Raw genomic sequence first — 20,967 nt, 5'->3', positions numbered from 1 at the left:
AGAGCAGGGAGATCCCGGCCAGCAAAAGCATGAGGCCGGGGATGAGGAAAAAGCTGCTGTCGACCGTTGCTCACAGCCAGGTACGACCGCACTGGCAGACGGGGCGTGGTGGCCGGTGCTTTATAGGGACACGGCCCTGAGGTCACAGACAGCACACGGCAACGCCTCTGTGAGGTCACAGCCCCCTGCCCACGTTGAAGCAGGCCGGTAAACTCCCAGTAAACTTGCACAGATTCACCAGAACACTCTTGCCACGGTTAGGAATAATGGCATGAGAAAAGACAACGGCAAACCTATGCAGGGAAATAGAAAGTATCACAAACACTCCAGTAGAGTGCAGAAAAAATTCACAAACAGAGGTCACGTCGAGATTTCAAATAGCAATACAACACACACTGGTATTAGACCACGTGTCAGGTGCCAAAGGAGCTCTTGGTGATCTTGTGAAAAGCAGTGGTTGCCATTATGTAGACCAAGACAAAAGTAAAAAGCAGATGTAAAAAAAAAAAAAAAGAAGCAACCTCAAGGGAAACACGTTCTTACTCTTGGCGGGGGGGACCAGGCACCAGTACATGCTTTGAAAATGTTCTCAATGTATTGCTCAAATACGTATGAGAAGACTGATGACTGTAGCTGTAACCTGCACGTCTGTTCAACTAATCACTGTTGGTGCTATGATTATGTGCATAAAATGGTAGCAAGCCATCACTCAGCAAGAGGTAAAGCTGATGAAAAATGCCAAGAGAGAAAGAGCAGAGTGAAAGAGAACTTTAAAAAGGAGAAGAGCAACTCTTTAGTGTACAAAGCCAGACTGCAGAGTGAGGAAAATCTGCAGTCTTGCCTGAAGTGCAGGCTTTGGAAAGGAAGCAGCAAGAAGGGGCTGCCTGAGTGCGTGGGTCGGTCCCGCCAGGCCTGCGGATATGGCATTACTGCCCCATGACACCGGCCCTTAATAAAGCCCTTCGTTAACTGCTCATTTTAGCAAAAGTCAAGCGGTTGTGCTGACAATTCTGCCATCAAGTGGGACCAAAAGTAATAAAGAGCTCCTTCCCAGCTGAGAGGAGGCTGAGAGCAGGCCTCATGGCGGCCGGCAGCTTCCTCACAAGGGGAGCAGAGGGGCAGGCGCTGAGCTGCCAGAGGACAGCAACAGGACCGAGGGAAGGGCACGGAGCTGTGACAGGGGAGGGTGAGGCTGGGTGGTTGGGACCAGTTCTTCACTGAGACGGTGGTCACAGAATCACCAAATGGCTGAGGTTGGAAGGGACCCCTGAAGATCATCCAATTCAAAACCCCCTGCCCAGCAGGATCACCCAGAGCACATTGCGCAGGATGGCATCCAGGCGCGTTTTTTAGAATATCTCCAGAGAAGGAGACTCCACAACCTCTCTGGGCAACCTGTTCAAGTGCTCTGTCACCCTCACAGTAAAGAAATGCCCTCTCATATTCAGCCAGGACCTGCTGTGCTTCCGTTTGTGTCCGTTACCCCTCGTCCTGGGTTTAAACAGCGGCCTCCTGTACTGGATGAGACAGAAACAGCCCTTTTCAGCCCTGAGAAGACCAACCACCACAGCTTCTTTCGGAAGGATGAAGGGGCAGGCACGCAGAGAAAAGGAATTCCTGCGACCTCACGGATTGTCCATGGCCTCTTCAGCTGTTCCTGGCATGGCCAAAGTGGCAGCAGGACCAACACAAGAGCCATCTACAATCCGAAGAAACGCTGATCATGGCATGTCTGTGAGAAACCACAAGTTACAGTCTTCCATTGGCACGGATAAAAGCATGGGGAAACCAATAGGACTCTCCACACAGAACCAGCGCCTGCAGGGTGTGAGAGTGCCCAAGCCATCCATGATGGAAATTCAGGATTACAAAAAAGGAAAGAGTCCTTTTTTGTCCAAAAATGTCCGAAATGTCCAAAAATCCCTGTGCTGGCTCTGCCCCCCTACCAGCACCAAGTCCCTGTGTCCGCTTCCTCAAGCCCAAATCCCTCCTCCGTCCGGACCAGGTCAAACAGAAGGAGCTTGGGGCATCCATCACCTGTCCAGTGGCCTCCAGGACACCACGCTCCCTCCCAGTTCCCATCTACTTTCACAGCACCGAGACCAGGTTCATGTCTGAGGAGCAGCACGAGGCTCTGGAGCTGCACATCCACAGCAAGAGGCTGCAGCACAGTGGGGACCACCTTAGCACAGAGCATGCGTCACAGCAAGCACTGCCCCAGGAGGAGGGGACCACCAGCACGGAGGGGACAACACCACCAAACAGAGCTGGTACTGAGGCAGGCCCCAAAGGGCACAAGTGGTGGCCCTGGAGTAGAAAATGCCCCAGCAGTGCTGAGAACTCCCCAGGCTTGGGCTCACGCTCCGAGAGCACCCCCAGGAGCACTCCACATGGCAGCTTCCCAGCAGGAAGGCCACGCTGGTCGGCCATGACACCTCCCAGCTTAACAGCCTCCACAAGACCCCAAAAGCCCTGCAGCCACTCCAGCTCATCCTCACAGCACCACAGTGCCCCTGTCACCAGGTACACATGCTCCTGTCACTTGTGCCAAGCCTGTGGCACCAAAGGTACTTTAGCGGTACCGACCGGCAGCAGCGTCCACTCCATCCGGGATAAGATTTCCCAGGGGCAACAGAAGACATCACTGCTGCAGAGCTCTACATCTGAGCGCAGCTGCCACCCAGCCTGCAGGAGAGGCAGGGCATGGGGCTTCCAGGTTTCAAAAAACTCCAGTTTCCTACAGAAAAATATTGACTTGTCCATGAGAGAGCTCTGTGGGGTCTCCCCCTGGCAGCAAGGTAGGATGTGTTGGGGAAGTCTCAAGAAAAGTACGCCTTCTTGTTCTTGTGTATAACAGAATTCCCAAAGCCACTGTTCCAATCTTGAAATACCTGCAGGCCAGGTAATAATTTAGGCTGTGACACATGGGTACCGGCCGGGCTGTGCTGTCATAGAATCATAGAATCATAGAATCATAGAATATCCTGAGTTGGAAGGGACCCTTAAGGATCATCAAGTCCAACTCTTGATACCGCACAGGTCTACCCAAAAGTTCAGATCCAATCTCTTCTTAAATTCAGACAGGCTCGGTGCAGTGACCACTTCCCTGGGGAGCCTGTTCCAGTGTGCAACCACCCTCTCTGTGAAGAACCCCCTCCTGATGTCGAGCCTAAATTTCCCCTGCCTCAGCTTAACCCCGTTCCCGCGGGTCCTGTCACTGGTGTTAATGGAGAAAAGGTCTCCTGCCTCTCGACACCCCCTTACGAGGAAGTTGTAGACTGTGATGAGGTCTCCCCTCAGCCTCCTCTTCTCCAGGCTGAACAGGCCCAGTGACCTCAGCCGTTCCTCGTATGTCTTCCCCTCCAGGCCTTTCACCATCTTCGTAGCCCTCCTCTGTACATTCTCCAACAGTTTCATGTCCTTTTTATACTGTGGTGCCCAGAACTGCACACAGTACTCGAGGTGAGGCCGCACCAGCGCAGAGTAGAGCGGGACAATCACCTCCCTTGACCTACTAGCGATGCCGTGCTTGATGCACCCCAGGACACGGTTGGCCCTCCTGGCCGCCAGGGCACACTGCTGGCTCATATTCAACTTGCTGTCTACCACGACCCCAGATCCCTGTCGCCCTGGGCAAGGGTCCTGTGGCTTTGAGCATTCTGCCATCATGGGGACGCTGCCCAGGGCTGCTGGCTCTTCCCAGCTACCCCTCTGCTGCATGCCGTGGACAGGGTGGGGGGCCAGGATGGCTCCCCCTGGGCTCCCTGCGTAGGGCCAGGGTCACATCCCAGCTCCCAGCTCCTCCCACACCCCACACCATACCCAATGCTCTGTCTCTGCCTGCAACTCCATCAGCAACCCTCCTGCAGTCCTCTGTTTGCTGAGCTGCCGCTGTCACCCTTGCCTTTTGGTTCTGGGTGGCGGGCACTTCCTTCAGCCCCTCCGGCCTCTGTCAGGTTTTCCAGCACCTTCCATAAAGCAGCACCCATGCCCTGTGTTGTCCCTCGCCAGCTCCCTTGCAGCTCTGGACACACACATCTCACCTGCTGCTTGCTGTCAGCCCCGTGGACTCCCATCTCCGTGATGCGTGACACACCGCCAGCTAGCCGTCCGTGGAGGGAATCCTGACAGGGACTGGAGGAGGAGCCCCTCGAAAGTCACGTTGTCTTGAAACGTGTGTTAAAGCAAAACTGGAGCTATGCATGGCCAAACTGCACAGCCTCAGAAAGCTGATTTCAGCCCCTTGTCAGACAGGGGCAGCGCCTACAGCTGCTACGAGGGAAGCACTGGCCCTTCTGGGCACCCATCCCTTCTCCTGCCACCCCCACAGAAGAGGCCACTCCCCCTGTGAGAAACTAAGTTGCGTTTTTGCAGCAGAGAGCTAATTTTCTGTATTCCGAGCTAATTGTGTAGTCATAACAAAGAGAAATGCTAAGTAGATAAGTGGACAGTAGAAGGCCTCACTGTTCCAAAATAAGGTGGAAGCTTGAGAAAAACGGGATGAGCAGTGTGAGAACAGTAAAACAAAGATCACACGTTCTCAATACATAGCAAAGGGAAAAAAGGGAAAAAGGAGAAATTAAAGGGTTAAGAAAAGAAAAGAAAAGAAAAGAAAAGAAAAGAAAAGAAAAGAAAAGAAAAGAAAAGAAAAGAAAAGAAAAGAAAAGAAAAGAAAAGAAAAGAAAAGAAAAGAAAAGAAAAGAAAAGAAAAGAAAAGAAAAGAAAAGAAAAGAAAAGAAAAGAAAAGAAAAGAAAAGAAAAGAAAAGAAAAGAAAAGAAAAGAAAAATTGTGCATATATGGTATAGAGGAGCATCGAGTAGCTTGTGAGCCTGTAGTACTCAGCCAATGAGGAAACAGGGGAGGTGATCAGGTGTTGGGTAATAGGGAATAAAAGGTTATGATTTGCTTACAAAAATGCACTCGTAATTGGCAGGACGCCCGCCATTGCAATCATGAATAAAATAGCCTCACAGAAGATCCTGTCTGAAGAAAATTATTTGAGATTTTTCTCACAATACCAAGTTGGGAGAGAAGGGCTCTTGGTGGATACTATGCCAACAAGGGCCTCACTCTTCCATAGAATCATAGAATATCCCAAGTTAGAAGGGACCCACCTCGATCATCGAGTCCAACTCCTGGCTCCACAAAGGACCAAAAAACCAAACGCGATGTCTGAGAGCATTGTCTAAACACTGCATGAACTCTGACAGGCTCACTGCTGTGACCACATCCCTGGGGACCCTGTTCCAGTGCCCAACCATCCTCTTTGGTGAAGAACCTTTTCCTAACACCCAGCCTGACCCTCCCCTGTCACAGCTCCGTGCTGTTCCCTCAGGTCCCGTTGCTCTCCCAAAAGAGCAGAGATCAGCACCTTCCCCTCCACTCCCCAGAGGGAGCGGGTGCTGTTGATGGTCGGTACCGCTCCAGTACCCTGGGTGCCACAGGCTTGGTGCAAGTGCCATGAGCACATGTACCTTGTGGCAGGGGCCAGGATGATGACAAAGTCAGTTCTGCAGCCCCGGTCTTTTTGCAGTACTGTGTTGGCTGGGCTGGGAAGCACAGGGAGGACCGTGGACAATCCAAGAGTCTGCTGGGACAGGTCCTTCCACCGACATCGCCCCTTGTCTGGTCAAGAAGACTCTCATGAAGGATCATCCCTGTTGCTGCTGGCTGGATGGTGGGACATACCCCATCTGGTGGCTCTCATGCACCATGCTGCCCAGCGCTGGCAGCTGGCTGGAGGAGCAGCCCCCTGTGCACATCATTTCAGCTCCGTTTCCTGCCTTGTGATCCTGAACCTCAGTCTGGGCAGGCTCAGTTGCCATCTGCACCTGCAGGCAGTGCCCCTGCCTTGGGCAGCATTCTGGCTCCCTTGCAGCTCCAGATGCACTGAGGCCCCAACTCCTGCCCTGCTGTGTGAGCTGCAGGTTTGGGGCCTTTGCATATTTAAAAGCGATCGTGCAGGCATAACAGTGGCATAACAGTGGGGAGTATGCTAAGCAGATAAAGGGACATTGGAAGGTCCCACTCTCACAAAACAAGGAGGATGGCTAAGAAATACAACACAAGCAGTTGCGGATACAGCAAAAACAAAAAGTCACGAGCCCCTCCAGTCACAAGAGAAGAAAAAAGAGGGAAAAGGAGAAATTAAAGGTTGGTCAAATAAAATTGGACATACATGGTATAGCAACAAGCGTCGAGTAGGTTCTGAACCTGTACTACTCAGCCAGTGAGGAAACAGGGGAGGAATCAAGAATCGGGTAATAGGGGATATAAGGTTATGATACACGTCTGCTTCGCACTCCTGCTTGCAGGACACCCGGCACTGCAATCATGAATAAAAAGCTAGTTCACTGAGATCCTCACCTGAGCCCGTGTTACTTTCTACAGATTGCTTCTCACAAGGGTATCCTGATGTGCCCCTTTTTCCCACACACGGTCCGTCAGTTATAGCTGGAGATGAGTTAACTCCAAGGAGGCCAAGCCTCTCGCAGGAGTCTGAGGGGGTGCATCTGGGGTTGCTCAATCCCTTTCACAGGAGCAGCCAGCTCCATGGCATTGCCTTTGCCCAAATCATCTAAATCATCACTGTCAGGAGGATCAGGAGAACCGCGATCGAGCCGGGTATCTCCTGAGTATTCATCAGCCTCTGCGTATGTAGCTCTCTCACCCTCAGGTAGGCAACTATTTTCTCGATGGATGCACGAAACAAGTCATGAGTTGTGAGCTACCAGTTGGGAATTGCAAGTCAGGAGTTTGAGAAGGTGTCAGTTAGAATACCCCTGAATTAAGAGAGGAATGGGTGAATTCACACTGGACTAATGGGCAAGCCCCCTGCCCTGGGACACCCCTTCCCTGCCACCCCCCTCCAGCCTGCAGGCACAGCCCACCGTGAGTCTGCCGGCGCTTCACAAACAAGACACGATTCCCACCATGGGGCTAGGAAGAGGATTTATTTGGACCGGAGGAGTGAGCTGCCTGGCCCCTGGTCCTCTGTCACACCTTTCCACAATTGCTACTTGTGACCGTGGGCCTTGCCCTACAGGGCAGAGTAGAGTGCCCGCAGGTTCTGCCACTTGCTCTTGTGCACCGCCTCAGCAGAGTCTGCCTGGTGGGATCCCTGGTTCCACGAGGTGCTCGATGTCTTTGTAGCTTTGCAGGGCATGCTGGGCAGGGCGCTGGTCCTTAGGGCTGCCCTGCCACCCTCCTCCTGGGGCACAGCTGACTGGGATGGATGCTTCGTGCCCAGACGTCTCTCAAGGATCTGCAGCTTCTTGGCACGAATGTGCAGCTCCAGGGCCTCACGCTGCTCCTCAGGCATAAACGTGGCCTCAGGGCTGTGGAAAAAGACAGGCACGGGGCGGGAGCGTGGTGTCCTCGAGGCCGCTGGGCAGGCAATGGATGCCCCAAGCCTCCTCTGCTTGACCTGGTCTGGATGGAGGAGGGGCTTGTGCTTGATGAAGCGGACACAGGGACTTCGTGGTGGTAAGGCTCCGGCCCCAGCACAGGCATTTTTGGGCAGTGCTCGATGCATCTTTTCAGTGGACCTCTGCACTGGCCCAGGGAAGCGTTGCAGCTGTACTTCCCGGCACTTCTTTGTTATGTGCTCATTGAGCTTGCTGCGGTGCTCTTCCTTCAGCTGCAGCTTCTTGATCCTGAGAGGCGCTGCAGTGTCGGGCTCTTTCCCATTCCTGACATCCGTCACAAACGGATCCAGGATGATAACATAGTCAGTTTGGCAGCCCTGGTCTTTATGCATAATTCCGTTGGCCGGGCTGGGAAGCACTGGAAGGGCCGTGGACAGTTCAAAAGGTGGCTGGGACAGGTCGTCCTGTGGAAGTCGCCCCTTGGACACCTCCTTCCACTGACATCGTCCCTCTTGTGGGTCAAGTAACCTCTCGTGAACAATCATCCACCTTGCAGATGGCTCACTGTTATTGCATTGCGTGGAGCCCCGAATGTCAGTCCTGGGTTGCTGCTGTTTTATGGGGAGCGCGCCCAGTTTCCCTGCACATTCCTTGGGACTAAGAGCACAGTCTGTGTGCCTGCCAGGTGCAGACCTGTCATCTCTTCTATTTGTCTGGGGCAAAGGTAGTCCTTTTTCCCTCTTGGCCCAGCTGGGAAATGCTGAAGAGAGCATGGGCAACCCAAAAGGCTTCAGGAACTCCCTCTTCCTCTGAGGCAGCCCTCCATCAGGGTGGAGAATGCTCTCCCGGACAATGCAGTCCATTTGTGGTGGCTGGCTGGAGGAGCTGATCCCTGAGTGTGGCCCTTGCTTCCTCTTTCCTTCCATGTAATCCTGAATCTCCATCTTAGGTATTTTGCGTGCCCTCAAGCCCTTTGGGCATTGGTTCTCTGTGGAGAGCCCACTTGGTTTCCCCATGCTTCTGTCGGTGTCAGTGGAAGACTCTAATTTGTGTTTTTTCACAGTCATGCCATGACCAGCATTTCTCTGGATTGTAGGTGGTCTTGCTGTTGGTCCTGCAGCCACTTTGGCCATGCCAGGAACAGCTGAAGAAGCCATGGACAATCTGTGAGGCCGCAGGAATTCCTTTTCTCTTCTTGTCTGCTCCTCATCCTTATGAAAGAAGCTCTTGCGGATGGTGTTCTCAGGGCTCAGTACGGCTGGTTCTGCCCTGGGCTGTGCAGGAGGCCGCAGTAACAATCCACTCATGTAAGGCAGCCCTCCATCCGGGTGGAGAATGCTCTCACGCACAATGCAGTCCATTTGTGGTGGCTGGCTGGAGGAGCTCACCTCAGAGTGCAACTCTTTGTCCCTGTCTCCTGCCCTACGATCCTGAGTCTCGGTTATTGAACGTTTGAGGGCTGTCAGGCCATGCGGTTGCTTGTTCCTTCTGGAGGAATCACTTGCTTTTTCCACACTTCCGCTGGTGTTGATAGAAGAGAGCAATTTGTCTTCTCTTCCAGAGATGCCACAATCATCTTTCCTTGGCATTGCAGCTCGTCCTGCTGCTTGTCCTGCAGCCACTTTAACCATATCAGGAACAGCTGGGGGGGCCATGGGCAATTTGAGAGGGCGAGTGAGCTGCACCCCTCTGTGAGGCAGCCCCCCGTCTGGGCGAATGATGGACTCACGTACGATGTGGTCCACAGTAACTGACCGGTAACGCCTCTTGCCGCCTGCAAAACAGGGAGGGAGTCTGAGCTGCAGTGGGAGAGAGGCACCAGGGCCACCGCAGCCCCATAGGGATGGGCTGCTCGGTGCTGAGGCTCACCCACGGGGGACTCACCTGGCTTTGGTACCGGTGGTTGCCGCTGCCGCCGTCCACAACTTCGCCGGAGTCGGCCGTCACCCTGTGGGCACAGAAGCACGGCACTGTGACCAACCTGGGGAGGGACCCACGGGACCCCTTCCAACACCTCCTGGCCCCCCAGTCCCAAAGCCCCGAGTCTCCCAGCCCCGAATTCCCCCACCCTCCAGCCCCCGTACCTGTCGGTCTCGACCCCTGGAGAGCAGGGAGATCCCGGCCAGCAAAAGCATGAGGCCGGGGATGAGGAAAAAGCTGCTGTCGTCAGCCATCGCTCACAGCCAGGTACGACCGCACTGGCAGATGGGGGGTGGTGGCCGGTGCTTTATAGGGTCACGGCCGTGAGGTCACAGACAGCACACGGCAACGCCTCTGTGAGGTCACAGCCCCCAGCCCACGTTGAAGCAGGCCGGTGCCCCTGTGCTGCATCCTGTGGGGAGGTGGGGGACCAGGACGGCTTCCCCGGGCTCCTCGCTTGGGGCCAGGGTCTGAGCCCACTGCCCAGCTCCAGCCGTGTCGGACAGCTGCTCCTGTCCCTGACCCCAAGCTGGTTAATATGCCACACTACAGGTTCCCTTCTGATGCCATCCATCCTTTCCTGGCTTCAGCTGAGATCGGGTTTTCTTCCTAGTAGCTGGTATGGTACTGTTTCTGGGTGTAGGAAGAGAATAATGCTGATCACAGACCAATATTTTAATTATTGCGTAGCAGTGCTTACATGGAGCCAAGGACGTTTCAGCTCCTCACGCTGCCCTGCCATCGAGGAGGCCGGGGGTGCACAAGGAGCTGGGAGGGGACAGAACCAGGACAGCTGACCCCAGCTGGCCAAAGGGATGTCTCATACCATATCGCGTCATGCTGAACAATAAAACTTGGGGGAGTTGGCCAGGGTGTGCCGCCACTGTCTGGGGACAAACTGGGCATTGGTCAGCAGGTGGTAAGCAATTGCGTTGTGCATCAGTTACTTTGTGTATTCCATTTTTACTACTATTATCATCCCTTCCTTTTCTTTCGCTATTAAATTGTCATTATCTCAACCCATGACTTTTACCTTTTTTGTGGTTCTCTCCCCAGTCCCACTGTTGAGGAGTGAGCAAACGGCTGTGTGGTGCTTAGCTGTCTGCTGGGTTAAACCACAACCCCTCCTTTTAGCAAACTGGTAAAAGAGCTAGAGGAATGGGGAAGCACTGTCAAGTCTCATCGCCCCTGCAGTTCTCCTCTAGCTTCAGTAAAGACTCCAAATGGCAAGTGGCGACTCTCGGGAGATTATCCAGCCTTGAACACTGCCATTGCTCCTCGGGAATCAACCAATACTCCCAGGTCCTTCTCAGCCAGGCATCTTTCTAACCACTCGTCTCCCAGCCTGTAGCGCTGCTTGGGGTTGTTGTGCCCCAGGTGCAGGACCCGGCACTTGGCCTTGCTGAACTTCATACAGTTGGCCTCAGCCCATCGCTCCAGCCTATCCAGATCCTCCTGCAGAGCCTTCCTACCCTCGAGCAGATCGATACACGCACCTAACTTGGTGTCGTCTGCAAACTTACTGAGGGTGCACTCGATCCCCTCGTCCAGATCATCGGTAAAGATATTAAAGAGAACTGGCCCTAGTACTGAGCCCTGGGAGACTCCACTAGTGACCGGCCTCCAACTGGATTTAACTCCTTTCACCACGACTCTTCGGGCCCGGCTACCCCGGCAGTTTCTAACCCAACAAAGCGTACGCCAGTCCAAGCCAAGAGCAGCCAGTTTCTTGAGGAGAATGCTGTGGGAAACGGTGTCAAAAGCCTTACTGAAGTCAAGGTAGACCACATCCACAGCCTTTTCCTCATCCACTAAGCGCGTCACTTTGTCATAGAAGGAGATCAGGTTCGTCAAGCAGGACCTGTCTTTCATAAACCCATGCTGACTGGGCCTGATCGCCTGCTTGCCCTGCAAGTGCCGCGTGATGGCGCTCAAAATAATCTGCTGCATGAGCTTCCCTGGCACTGAGGTCAAACTAACAGGCCTATAGTTTCCCAGGTCTACCCTCCAGCCCTTCTTGTAGATGGGTGTCATGTTTGCTAGCCGCCAGTTGACTGGGACCTCCCCTGATAGCCAGGGCTGCTGATAAATGATGCAAAGCGGCTTGGCCAGCTCTTGAGCCAGTTCTCTCAGTACCCTCGGGTGGATCCCATCTGGCCCCATTGACTTGCATACATCTAAGTGCTGTAGCAGGTCGCCAACCATTTCCTCGTGGGTTGTGAGGGCCACGTTCTGCTCCCCGTCCCCTTCCTCCAGCTCAGGGTACCGGCTATCTAGAGAACAACTGGTCTTGCCGCTAAAGGCTGAGGTAAAGAAGGCATTAAACACCTCAGCCTTTTCCTCATCTCTCGCCACTAAGTTTCCCCCCGCATGCAGTAAAGGATGGAGATTCTCCTTAGTCCTCCTTTTTGTGTTAATGTACTTCTAAAAACATTTTCTGTTATCTTTAACAGCAGTAGCCAGATTGAGCTCCGGATGAGCTTTGGCCTTTCTAATTTTGCCCCTGCACATCCTTACAACATCCTTATAATCCTTCTGAGTGGCCCACCCTCTTTTCCAAAGATCATAAACCCTCTTTTTTTCCTTAAGCTCTAGCCACACCTCTCTGTTCAGCCAGGCTGGTCTTCTTCCATGCCGGCTCGTCTTCGGGCACGTGGGGACAGACTGCTCCTGAGCCATTAAGATTTCCTTCCTGAGGAGTGCCCAGCCTTCCGGGACTCCTCTGCCCTTCAGAACTGCCTCCCAAGGGACTCTGCCAACCAGTGTCCTGAACGGCTCAAAGGCTGCCCTCCAGAAGTCCAAGACGGCAGTTTTACTGGTCCCCCTCCTGACTGCGCCAAGAATAGAGAACTGTACCGTTTCGTGGTCAATCTGCCCAAGACAGCTCCCAACCACCACATCTCCCACCACTCCTTCTCTGTTTGTGTGGTGGTTTTACTGTGCTAGGCAGCTGAACACCACAACCGCCCTCTCACTCCCCCTCCTTAGATGAGGAGGGGAAGAAGTAAAGGAAAGAACAACTCACGGGTTGAGATAAGGATGATTTAATTAAAGGAAAAAAAATAATTATTAAGGAAAGATTATTATTAATTAAACAATTTAACTAAACAATTTAACTAAACAATTAACAATTTAACTAAAGGGGAAAAAGGAAAGGGGAAAAGGGAGGGGGAAAGGGAAAACGAAACAAAACAAGTAAAGGCTATGTGGAAGTGCAGAGGAAAGAAATTACTCTCTGCTTCCCACAAATGAGCGATGCTTGACCACGTCCTTGAAGCAGGGCCTCAACGCACGTAGCCGGTGTTCGGGAGGAGGACAGACGTTTTCACAACGAGAGCCCACCGCTCCCCTCTTCCTCCTTTTTCCACCTTTTATTGCTGAGTGTGACATCGTATGGTATGGAATATCCCTTTGGTTGGTTTAGGTCAGCTGCCCTGGTGACGTTTCTTTTCTCACATCTTTGCCCACCCCTAGTGGAGTTAGAGAGAGTCCTGATGCTGTGCCAGCACTGCTCAGCAGCAGACACAACACTGGTGTGATACCATCGCTGTTCTAGCTACGAGTGCAGAGCACAGCACTGTATGGGCTGCTGCAGGGAAAGTTAACATCCCAGCCCGACCCAGTACAGTTTGTGAGCAGAAGGTCTAGTGGGGCACCTCCCCTGGTAGGCTCACTAACCAGCTGCATCACGGAACTATCTTCCACGCTCTCCAGAAACCTCCTAGACTGCTTCCTCTGAGCTGTATCGCATTTCCAGGATATGTCTGGGAAGCTGAAGTCCCCTACGAGGACAAGAGCTGATGATTTCGCAACTTTTGCCAGCTGCCTGTAGAATTCCTCATCCGTCTCCTCATCCTGGTTTGGCGGTCTGTAACAGACCCCCACCAGGATGCTTGCCTTGTTGGCCTTCCCGCCGACCCTAACCCACAGGGACTCAGCCTTATCATTCCCAGTCTCAAGTTCCACAACGTCAAAACACTCTCTAATATAGAGAGCCACACCACCACCCCTTCTGCGCTGCCTGTCCCTTCTGAAGATCCTATAGCCAGTCATTGCAGCACTCCAGTCATGGGAGTGGTCCCACCACGTTTCAGTGATGGCAACGTCGTCATAGGTATGTTACTATGCGGTGTAACACTGTCTTATGATATGATGAAATTGCTGGTCATGAGACTAACCTGGTATTTGTACTCAGTCGGAGAATGGGAATCATTCCCAAAATACTCTTCTGAGCTCCTGGACCAAGAAACACTGCATTGAATGGGTGTGTCACCGCCCATATCATCCAGAAGCCTCCGGAAAGGTTGAGAGACACAATGGTCTGTTAAAGACTACAGTTCCCTTGCGTTGACCATAGAGGCTCCAAAGAGTGAGAAACAACCTGCAGCCAATAACACAGGCTCAGGCGAGAATCTCACTGAACTAGCATTTTTATTGGTGATTGCAGTGGTGGGCACCCTACAAGCAGGAGCGTGCAGCAGAGGTGTATCATAACCTTACATCCCCTATTACCCAACGTTTGATTCCTCCCATTTCCTCACTGGCTGAGCACTACAGGTTTACAACCTACTTGACGCTTATTACTATACCATACATGTACAATTTTATTTGACCGACTTTTAATGTCTCCTTTAGTTGTTGTTTTCGTTTTTGTTTTTTTCCCTTCTTCTCTTGTGACTAGAGGGACTTCTTCTGCCTTGACTAGACAGTGGGAACCTCCACTGTCCCCCTATCTTCTTAACATACTTGGCACTGTTATACCACCATTATGCCTGCACAATCACTTTTGAATATGCAAGGTTAGTGGCATTTTCCCCTGCAAAACCACAACTCTCATTCCCACAAAAGGCCACGTGGCGACCCACAGATTACACAGCCCTGAATGCCGCCACTGCACTGGCTACTTGGTCTATTCCCAGTTGAACTGATAAAGTCTATTTTTCTAATGAACAGGCGTTTCCACGGATGGACACAGTAGACACGTAGGATGTGTTTTTTACGATTCCAATACTGGAGACAGATAGAGAGGGATCTGCTTGTACCTGGCAGGGACTACAATATGCATTTACTCACTTGCCGCAGGATTTTAAACATAGTCCTGCCATTGCTCCTGCTACACTGGCTAGAGAGCTAGAAATACAAAAATTCTTTCAAGACATTCCTGTGGTTCATAATAAAACAGAATCTGTTTTGCCAAAATATGGAGCTTCCATTTCCAGGAACTAGAAGCGTACTTGTTTCTACATACCCAGAGCAAACAAGAGCAGAAAACTGGTAAAGTAACTCAGCTCTTCGACAGATACAGGCAGGTGCAACAGAAGGAAATCAAGCAGATTTCTGCTCTTGTTTCCATGGTCCTACAAGTGGCAGGAAGATGTGATCGCTGGGCAGCAATCCCCACCAACCTGAACTCATGGGCACGAAACAGGGCAAGGGGCACTTTAGGTTATTTTACTGGCTTTCAAGAAGACAGGCCACCTTAGCTAGGCAAATGGTAGCAAGCCATCACTCAGCAAGAGGTAAAGCTGATGAAAAATGCCAAGAGAGAAAGAGCAGAGTGAAAGAGAACTTTAAAAAGGAGAAGAGCAACTCTTTAGTGTACAAAGCCAGGCTGCAGAGTGAGGAAAATCTGCAGTCTTGCCTGAAGTGCAGGCTTTGGAAAGGAAGCAGCAAGAAGGGGCTGCCTGAGTGCGTGGGTCGGTCCCGCCAGGCCTGCGGATATGGCATTACTGCCCCATGACACCGGCCCTTAATAAAGCCCTTCGCTAACTGCTCATTTTAGCAAAAGTCAAGCGGTTGTGCTGACAATTCTGCCATCAAGTGGGACCAAAAGTAATAAAGAGCTCCTTCCCAGCTGAGAGGAGGCTGAGAGCAGGCCTCATGGCGGCCTGCAGCTTCCTCACAAGGGGAGCAGAGGGGCAGGCGCTGAGCTGCCAGAGGACAGCAACAGGACCGAGGGAAGGGCACGGAGCTGGGACAGGGGAGGGTGAGGCTGGGTGGTTGGGACCAGTTCTTCACTGAGACGGTGGTCACAGAATCACCGAATGGCTGAGGTTGGAAGGCACCCCTGAAGATCATCCAATTCAAAACCCCCTGCCCAGCAGGGTCACCCAGAGCACATTGCGCAGGATGGCATCCAGGCGCGTTTTTTAGAATATCTCCAGAGAAGGAGACTCCACAACCTCTCTGGGCAACCTGTTCAAGTGCTCTGTCACCCTCACAGTAAAGAAATGCCCTCTCATATTCAGCCAGGACCTGCTGTGCTTCCGTTTGTGTCCGTTACCCCTCGTCCTGGGTTTAAACAGCGGCCTCCTGTACTGGATGAGACAGAAACAGCCCTTTTCAGCCCTGAGAAGACCAACCACCACAGCTTCTTTCGGAAGGATGAAGGGGCAGGCACGCAGAGAAAAGGAATTCCTGCGACCTCACGGATTGTCCATGGCCTCTTCAGCTGTTCCTGGCATGGCCAAAGTGGCAGCAGGACCAACACAAGAGCCATCTACAATCCGAAGAAACGCTGATCATGGCATGTCTGTGAGAAACCACAAGTTACAGTCTTCCATTGGCACGGATAAAAGCATGGGGAAACCAATAGGACTCTCCACACAGAACCAGCGCCTGCAGGGTGTGAGAGTGCCCAAGCCATCCATGATGGAAATTCAGGATTACAAAAAAGGAAAGAGTCCTTTTTTGTCCAAAAATGTCCGAAATGTCCAAAAATCCCTGTGCTGGCTCTGCCCCCCTACCAGCACCAAGTCCCTGTGTCCGCTTCCTCAAGCCCAAATCCCTCCTCCGTCCGGACCAGGTCAAACAGAAGGAGCTTGGGGCATCCATCACCTGTCCAGTGGCCTCCAGGACACCACGCTCCCTCCCAGTTCCCATCTACTTTCACAGCACCGAGACCAGGTTCATGTCTGAGGAGCAGCACGAGGCTCTGGAGCTGCACATCCACAGCAAGAGGCTGCAGCACAGTGGGGACCACCTTAGCACAGAGCATGCGTCACAGCAAGCACTGCCCCAGGAGGAGGGGACCACCAGCACGGAGGGGACAACACCACCAAACAGAGCTGGTACTGAGGCAGGCCCCAAAGGGCACAAGTGGTGGCCCTGGAGTAGAAAATGCCCCAGCAGTGCTGAGAACTCCCCAGGCTTGGGCTCACGCTCCGAGAGCACCCCCAGGAGCACTCCACATGGCAGCTTCCCAGCAGGAAGGCCACGCTGGTCGGCCATGACACCTCCCAGCTTAACAGCCTCCACAAGACCCCAAAAGCCCTGCAGCCACTCCAGCTCATCCTCACAGCACCACAGTGCCCCTGTCACCAGGTACACATGCTCCTGTCACTTGTGCCAAGCCTGTGGCACCAAAGGTACTTTAGCGGTACCGACCGGCAGCAGCGTCCACTCCATCCGGGATAAGATTTCCCAGGGGCAACAGAAGACATCACTGCTGCAGAGCTCTACATCTGAGCGCAGCTGCCACCCAGCCTGCAGGAGAGGCAGGGCATGGGGCTTCCAGGTTTCAAAAAACTCCAGTTTCCTACAGAAAAATATTGACTTGTCCATGAGAGAGCTCTGTGGGGTCTCCCCCTGGCAGCAAGGTAGGATGTGTTGGGGAAGTCTCAAGAAAAGTACGCCTTCTTGTTCTTGTGTATAACAGAATTCCCAAAGCCACTGTTCCAATCTTGAAATACCTGCAGGCCAGGTAATAATTTAGGCTGTGACACATGGGTACCGGCCGGGCTGTGCTGTCATAGAATCATAGAATCATAGAATCATAGAATATCCTGAGTTGGAAGGGACCCTTAAGGATCATCAAGTCCAACTCTTGATACCGCACAGGTCTACCCAAAAGTTCAGATCCAATCTCTTCTTAAATTCAGACAGGCTCGGTGCAGTGACCACTTCCCTGGGGAGCCTGTTCCAGTGTGCAACCACCCTCTCTGTGAAGAACCCCCTCCTGATGTCGAGCCTAAATTTCCCCTGCCTCAGCTTAACCCCGTTCCCGCGGGTCCTGTCACTGGTGTTAATGGAGAAAAGGTCTCCTGCCTCTCGACACCCCCTTACGAGGAAGTTGTAGACTGTGATGAGGTCTCCCCTCAGCCTCCTCTTCTCCAGGCTGAACAGGCCCAGTGACCTCAGCCGTTCCTCGTATGTCTTCCCCTCCAGGCCTTTCACCATCTTCGTAGCCCTCCTCTGTACATTCTCCAACAGTTTCATGTCCTTTTTATACTGTGGTGCCCAGAACTGCACACAGTACTCGAGGTGAGGCCGCACCAGCGCAGAGTAGAGCGGGACAATCACCTCCCTTGACCTACTAGCGATGCCGTGCTTGATGCACCCCAGGACACGGTTGGCCCTCCTGACCGCCAGGGCACACTGCTGGCTCATATTCAACTTGCTGTCTACCACGACCCCAGATCCCTGTCGCCCTGGGCAAGGGTCCTGTGGCTTTGAGCATTCTGCCATCATGGGGACGCTGCCCAGGGCTGCTGGCTCTTCCCAGCTACCCCTCTGCTGCATGCCGTGGACAGGGTGGGGGGCCAGGATGGCTCCCCCTGGGCTCCCTGCGTAGGGCCAGGGTCACATCCCAGCTCCCAGCTCCTCCCACACCCCACACCATACCCAATGCTCTGTCTCTGCCTGCAACTCCATCAGCAACCCTCCTGCAGTCCTCTGTTTGCTGAGCTGCCGCTGTCACCCTTGCCTTTTGGTTCTGGGTGGCGGGCACTTCCTTCAGCCCCTCCGGCCTCTGTCAGGTTTTCCAGCACCTTCCATAAAGCAGCACCCATGCCCTGTGTTGTCCCTCGCCAGCTCCCTTGCAGCTCTGGACACACACATCTCACCTGCTGCTTGCTGTCAGCCCCGTGGACTCCCATCTCCGTGATGCGTGACACACCGCCAGCTAGCCGTCCGTGGAGGGAATCCTGACAGGGACTGGAGGAGGAGCCCCTCGAAAGTCACGTTGTCTTGAAACGTGTGTTAAAGCAAAACTGGAGCTATGCATGGCCAAACTGCACAGCCTCAGAAAGCTGATTTCAGCCCCTTGTCAGACAGGGGCAGCGCCTACAGCTGCTACGAGGGAAGCACTGGCCCTTCTGGGCACCCATCCCTTCTCCTGCCACCCCCACAGAAGAGGCCACTCCCCCTGTGAGAAACTAAGTTGCGTTTTTGCAGCAGAGAGCTAATTTTCTGTATTCCGAGCTAATTGTGTAGTCATAACAAAGAGAAATGCTAAGTAGATAAGTGGACAGTAGAAGGCCTCACTGTTCCAAAATAAGGTGGAAGCTTGAGAAAAACGGGATGAGCAGTGTGAGAACAGTAAAACAAAGATCACACGTTCTCAATACATAGCAAAGGGAAAAAAGGGAAAAAGGAGAAATTAAAGGGTTAAGAAAAGAAAAGAAAAGAAAAGAAAAGAAAAGAAAAGAAAAGAAAAGAAAAGAAAAGAAAAGAAAAGAAAAGAAAAGAAAAGAAAAGAAAAGAAAAGAAAAGAAAAGAAAAGAAAAGAAAAGAAAAGAAAAGAAAAGAAAAGAAAAGAAAAGAAAAATTGTGCATATATGGTATAGAGGAGCATCGAGTAGCTTGTGAGCCTGTAGTACTCAGCCAATGAGGAAACAGGGGAGGTGATCAGGTGTTGGGTAATAGGGAATAAAAGGTTATGATTTGCTTACAAAAATGCACTCCTAATTGGCAGGACGCCCGCCATTGCAATCATGAATAAAATAGCCTCACAGAAGATCCTGTCTGAAGAAAATTATTTGAGATTTTTCTCACAATACCAAGTTGGGAGAGAAGGGCTCTTGGTGGATACTATGCCAACAAGGGCCTCACTCTTCCATAGAATCATAGAATATCCCAAGTTAGAAGGGACCCACCTCGATCATCGAGTCCAACTCCTGGCTCCACAAAGGACCAAAAAACCAAACGCGATGTCTGAGAGCATTGTCTAAACACTGCATGAACTCTGACAGGCTCACTGCTGTGACCACATCCCTGGGGACCCTGTTCCAGTGCCCAACCATCCTCTTTGGTGAAGAACCTTTTCCTAACACCCAGCCTGACCCTCCCCTGTCACAGCTCCGTGCTGTTCCCTCAGGTCCCGTTGCTCTCCCAAAAGAGCAGAGATCAGCACCTTCCCCTCCACTCCCCAGAGGGAGCGGGTGCTGTTGATGGTCGGTACCGCTCCAGTACCCTGGGTGCCACAGGCTTGGTGCAAGTGCCATGAGCACATGTACCTTGTGGCAGGGGCCAGGATGATGACAAAGTCAGTTCTGCAGCCCCGGTCTTTTTGCAGTACTGTGTTGGCTGGGCTGGGAAGCACAGGGAGGACCGTGGACAATCCAAGAGTCTGCTGGGACAGGTCCTTCCACCGACATCGCCCCTTGTCTGGTCAAGAAGACTCTCATGAAGGATCATCCCTGTTGCTGCTGGCTGGATGGTGGGACATACCCCATCTGGTGGCTCTCATGCACCATGCTGCCCAGCGCTGGCAGCTGGCTGGAGGAGCAGCCCCCTGTGCACATCATTTCAGCTCCGTTTCCTGCCTTGTGATCCTGAACCTCAGTCTGGGCAGGCTCAGTTGCCATCTGCACCTGCAGGCAGTGCCCCTGCCTTGGGCAGCATTCTGGCTCCCTTGCAGCTCCAGATGCACTGAGGCCCCAACTCCTGCCCTGCTGTGTGAGCTGCAGGTTTGGGGCCTTTGCATATTTAAAAGCGATCGTGCAGGCATAACAGTGGCATAACAGTGGGGAGTATGCTAAGCAGATAAAGGGACATTGGAAGGTCCCACTCTCCCAAAACAAGGAGGATGGCTAAGAAATACAACACAAGCAGTTGCGGATACAGCAAAAACAAAAAGTCACGAGCCCCTCCAGTCACAAGAGAAGAAAAAAGAGGGAAAAGGAGAAATTAAAGGTTGGTCAAATAAAATTGGACATACATGGTATAGCAACAAGCGTCGAGTAGGTTCTGAACCTGTGCTACTCAGCCAGTGAGGAAACAGGGGAGGAATCAAGAATCGGGTAATAGGGGATATAAGGTTATGATACACGTCTGCTTCGCACTCCTGCTTGCAGGACACCCGGCACTGCAATCATGAATAAAAAGCTAGTTCACTGAGATCCTCACCTGAGCCCGTGTTACTTTCTACAGATTGCTTCTCACAAGGGTATCCTGATGTGCCCCTTTTTCCCACACACGGTCCGTCAGTTATAGCTGGAGATGAGTTAACTCCAAGGAGGCCAAGCCTCTCGCAGGAGTCTGAGGGGGTGCATCTGGGGTTGCTCAATCCCTTTCACAGGAGCAGCCAGCTCCATGGCATTGCCTTTGCCCAAATCATCTAAATCATCACTGTCAGGAGGATCAGGAGAACCGCGATCGAGCCGGGTATCTCCTGAGTATTCATCAGCCTCTGCGTATGTAGCTCTCTCACCCTCAGGTAGGCAACTATTTTCTCGATGGATGCACGAAACAAGTCATGAGTTGTGAGCTACCAGTTGGGAATTGCAAGTCAGGAGTTTGAGAAGGTGTCAGTTAGAATACCCCTGAATTAAGAGAGGAATGGGTGAATTCACACTGGACTAATGGGCAAGCCCCCTGCCCTGGGACACCCCTTCCCTGCCACCCCCCTCCAGCCTGCAGGCACAGCCCACCGTGAGTCTGCCGGCGCTTCACAAACAA

General features: G+C 52.5%; 2 protein-coding genes across 6 annotated transcripts in view; both read right to left on the bottom strand.

Moving 5' to 3' along the window:
- Positions 1-5,717, bottom strand: part of LOC310889982 (uncharacterized protein) — a 29,140-nt gene extending 23,423 nt beyond the window's left edge. Inside the window, exon 1 of the mRNA XM_083818333.1 lies at positions 4,044-5,717. Within this exon, the coding sequence (XP_083674459.1) occupies positions 4,044-4,076 (33 nt within the window). The 5' untranslated portion in view covers positions 4,077-5,717. The remainder of the gene's footprint in view (positions 1-4,043) is intronic.
- Positions 5,718-6,444: 727 nt separating this feature from the next.
- On the bottom strand, positions 6,445-19,945 carry LOC310889179 (uncharacterized protein). Of its 5 annotated transcripts, none has more exons than XM_083816279.1 (3): positions 18,132-19,945; positions 9,253-9,316; positions 6,445-9,142 (listed from the first exon to the last, which is right to left on the bottom strand). In XM_083816279.1, exons 1-3 carry the CDS (start codon positions 18,162-18,164, stop codon positions 7,041-7,043), a joined length of 2,199 nt encoding a protein of 732 aa, XP_083672405.1. In that variant the 5' UTR covers positions 18,165-19,945; the 3' UTR covers positions 6,445-7,040. The 5 variants fall into 5 exon arrangements, with proteins under 5 accessions (XP_083672405.1, XP_083672404.1, XP_083672407.1 ...); XM_083816278.1 differs by lacking the exon at positions 18,132-19,945 and adding an exon at positions 9,989-10,923; XM_083816281.1 differs by having other exon boundaries at positions 6,445-9,921; positions 18,132-18,153.
- Positions 19,946-20,967: the final 1,022 nt, after the last annotated feature.

The sequence above is a fragment of the Anser anser genome (genome assembly GCF_964211835.1).
Source record: "Anser anser genome assembly, chromosome: Z".
Taxonomy (NCBI): domain Eukaryota; kingdom Metazoa; phylum Chordata; class Aves; order Anseriformes; family Anatidae; genus Anser; species Anser anser.
The sequence above is the reverse complement of the archived record's forward strand: the minus strand, read 5'-3'. Positions and strand labels throughout refer to the sequence as shown.

Excerpts from the sequence above, each read along its gene's own strand:
- LOC310889179 (XM_083816278.1), bottom strand. The coding sequence starts at position 10,030 with ATGGCAGGGCAGCGTGAGGAGCTGAAACGTCCTTGGCTCCAT. Across the intron at positions 9,317-9,988 it reads TGAAACGTCCTTGGCTCCAT|GGTGACGGCCGACTCCGGCG; the intron begins GTAAGCACTGCT and ends CTGTGCCCACAG. Across the intron at positions 9,143-9,252 it reads ACCACCGGTACCAAAGCCAG|GCGGCAAGAGGCGTTACCGG; the intron begins GTGAGTCCCCCG and ends CCTGTTTTGCAG.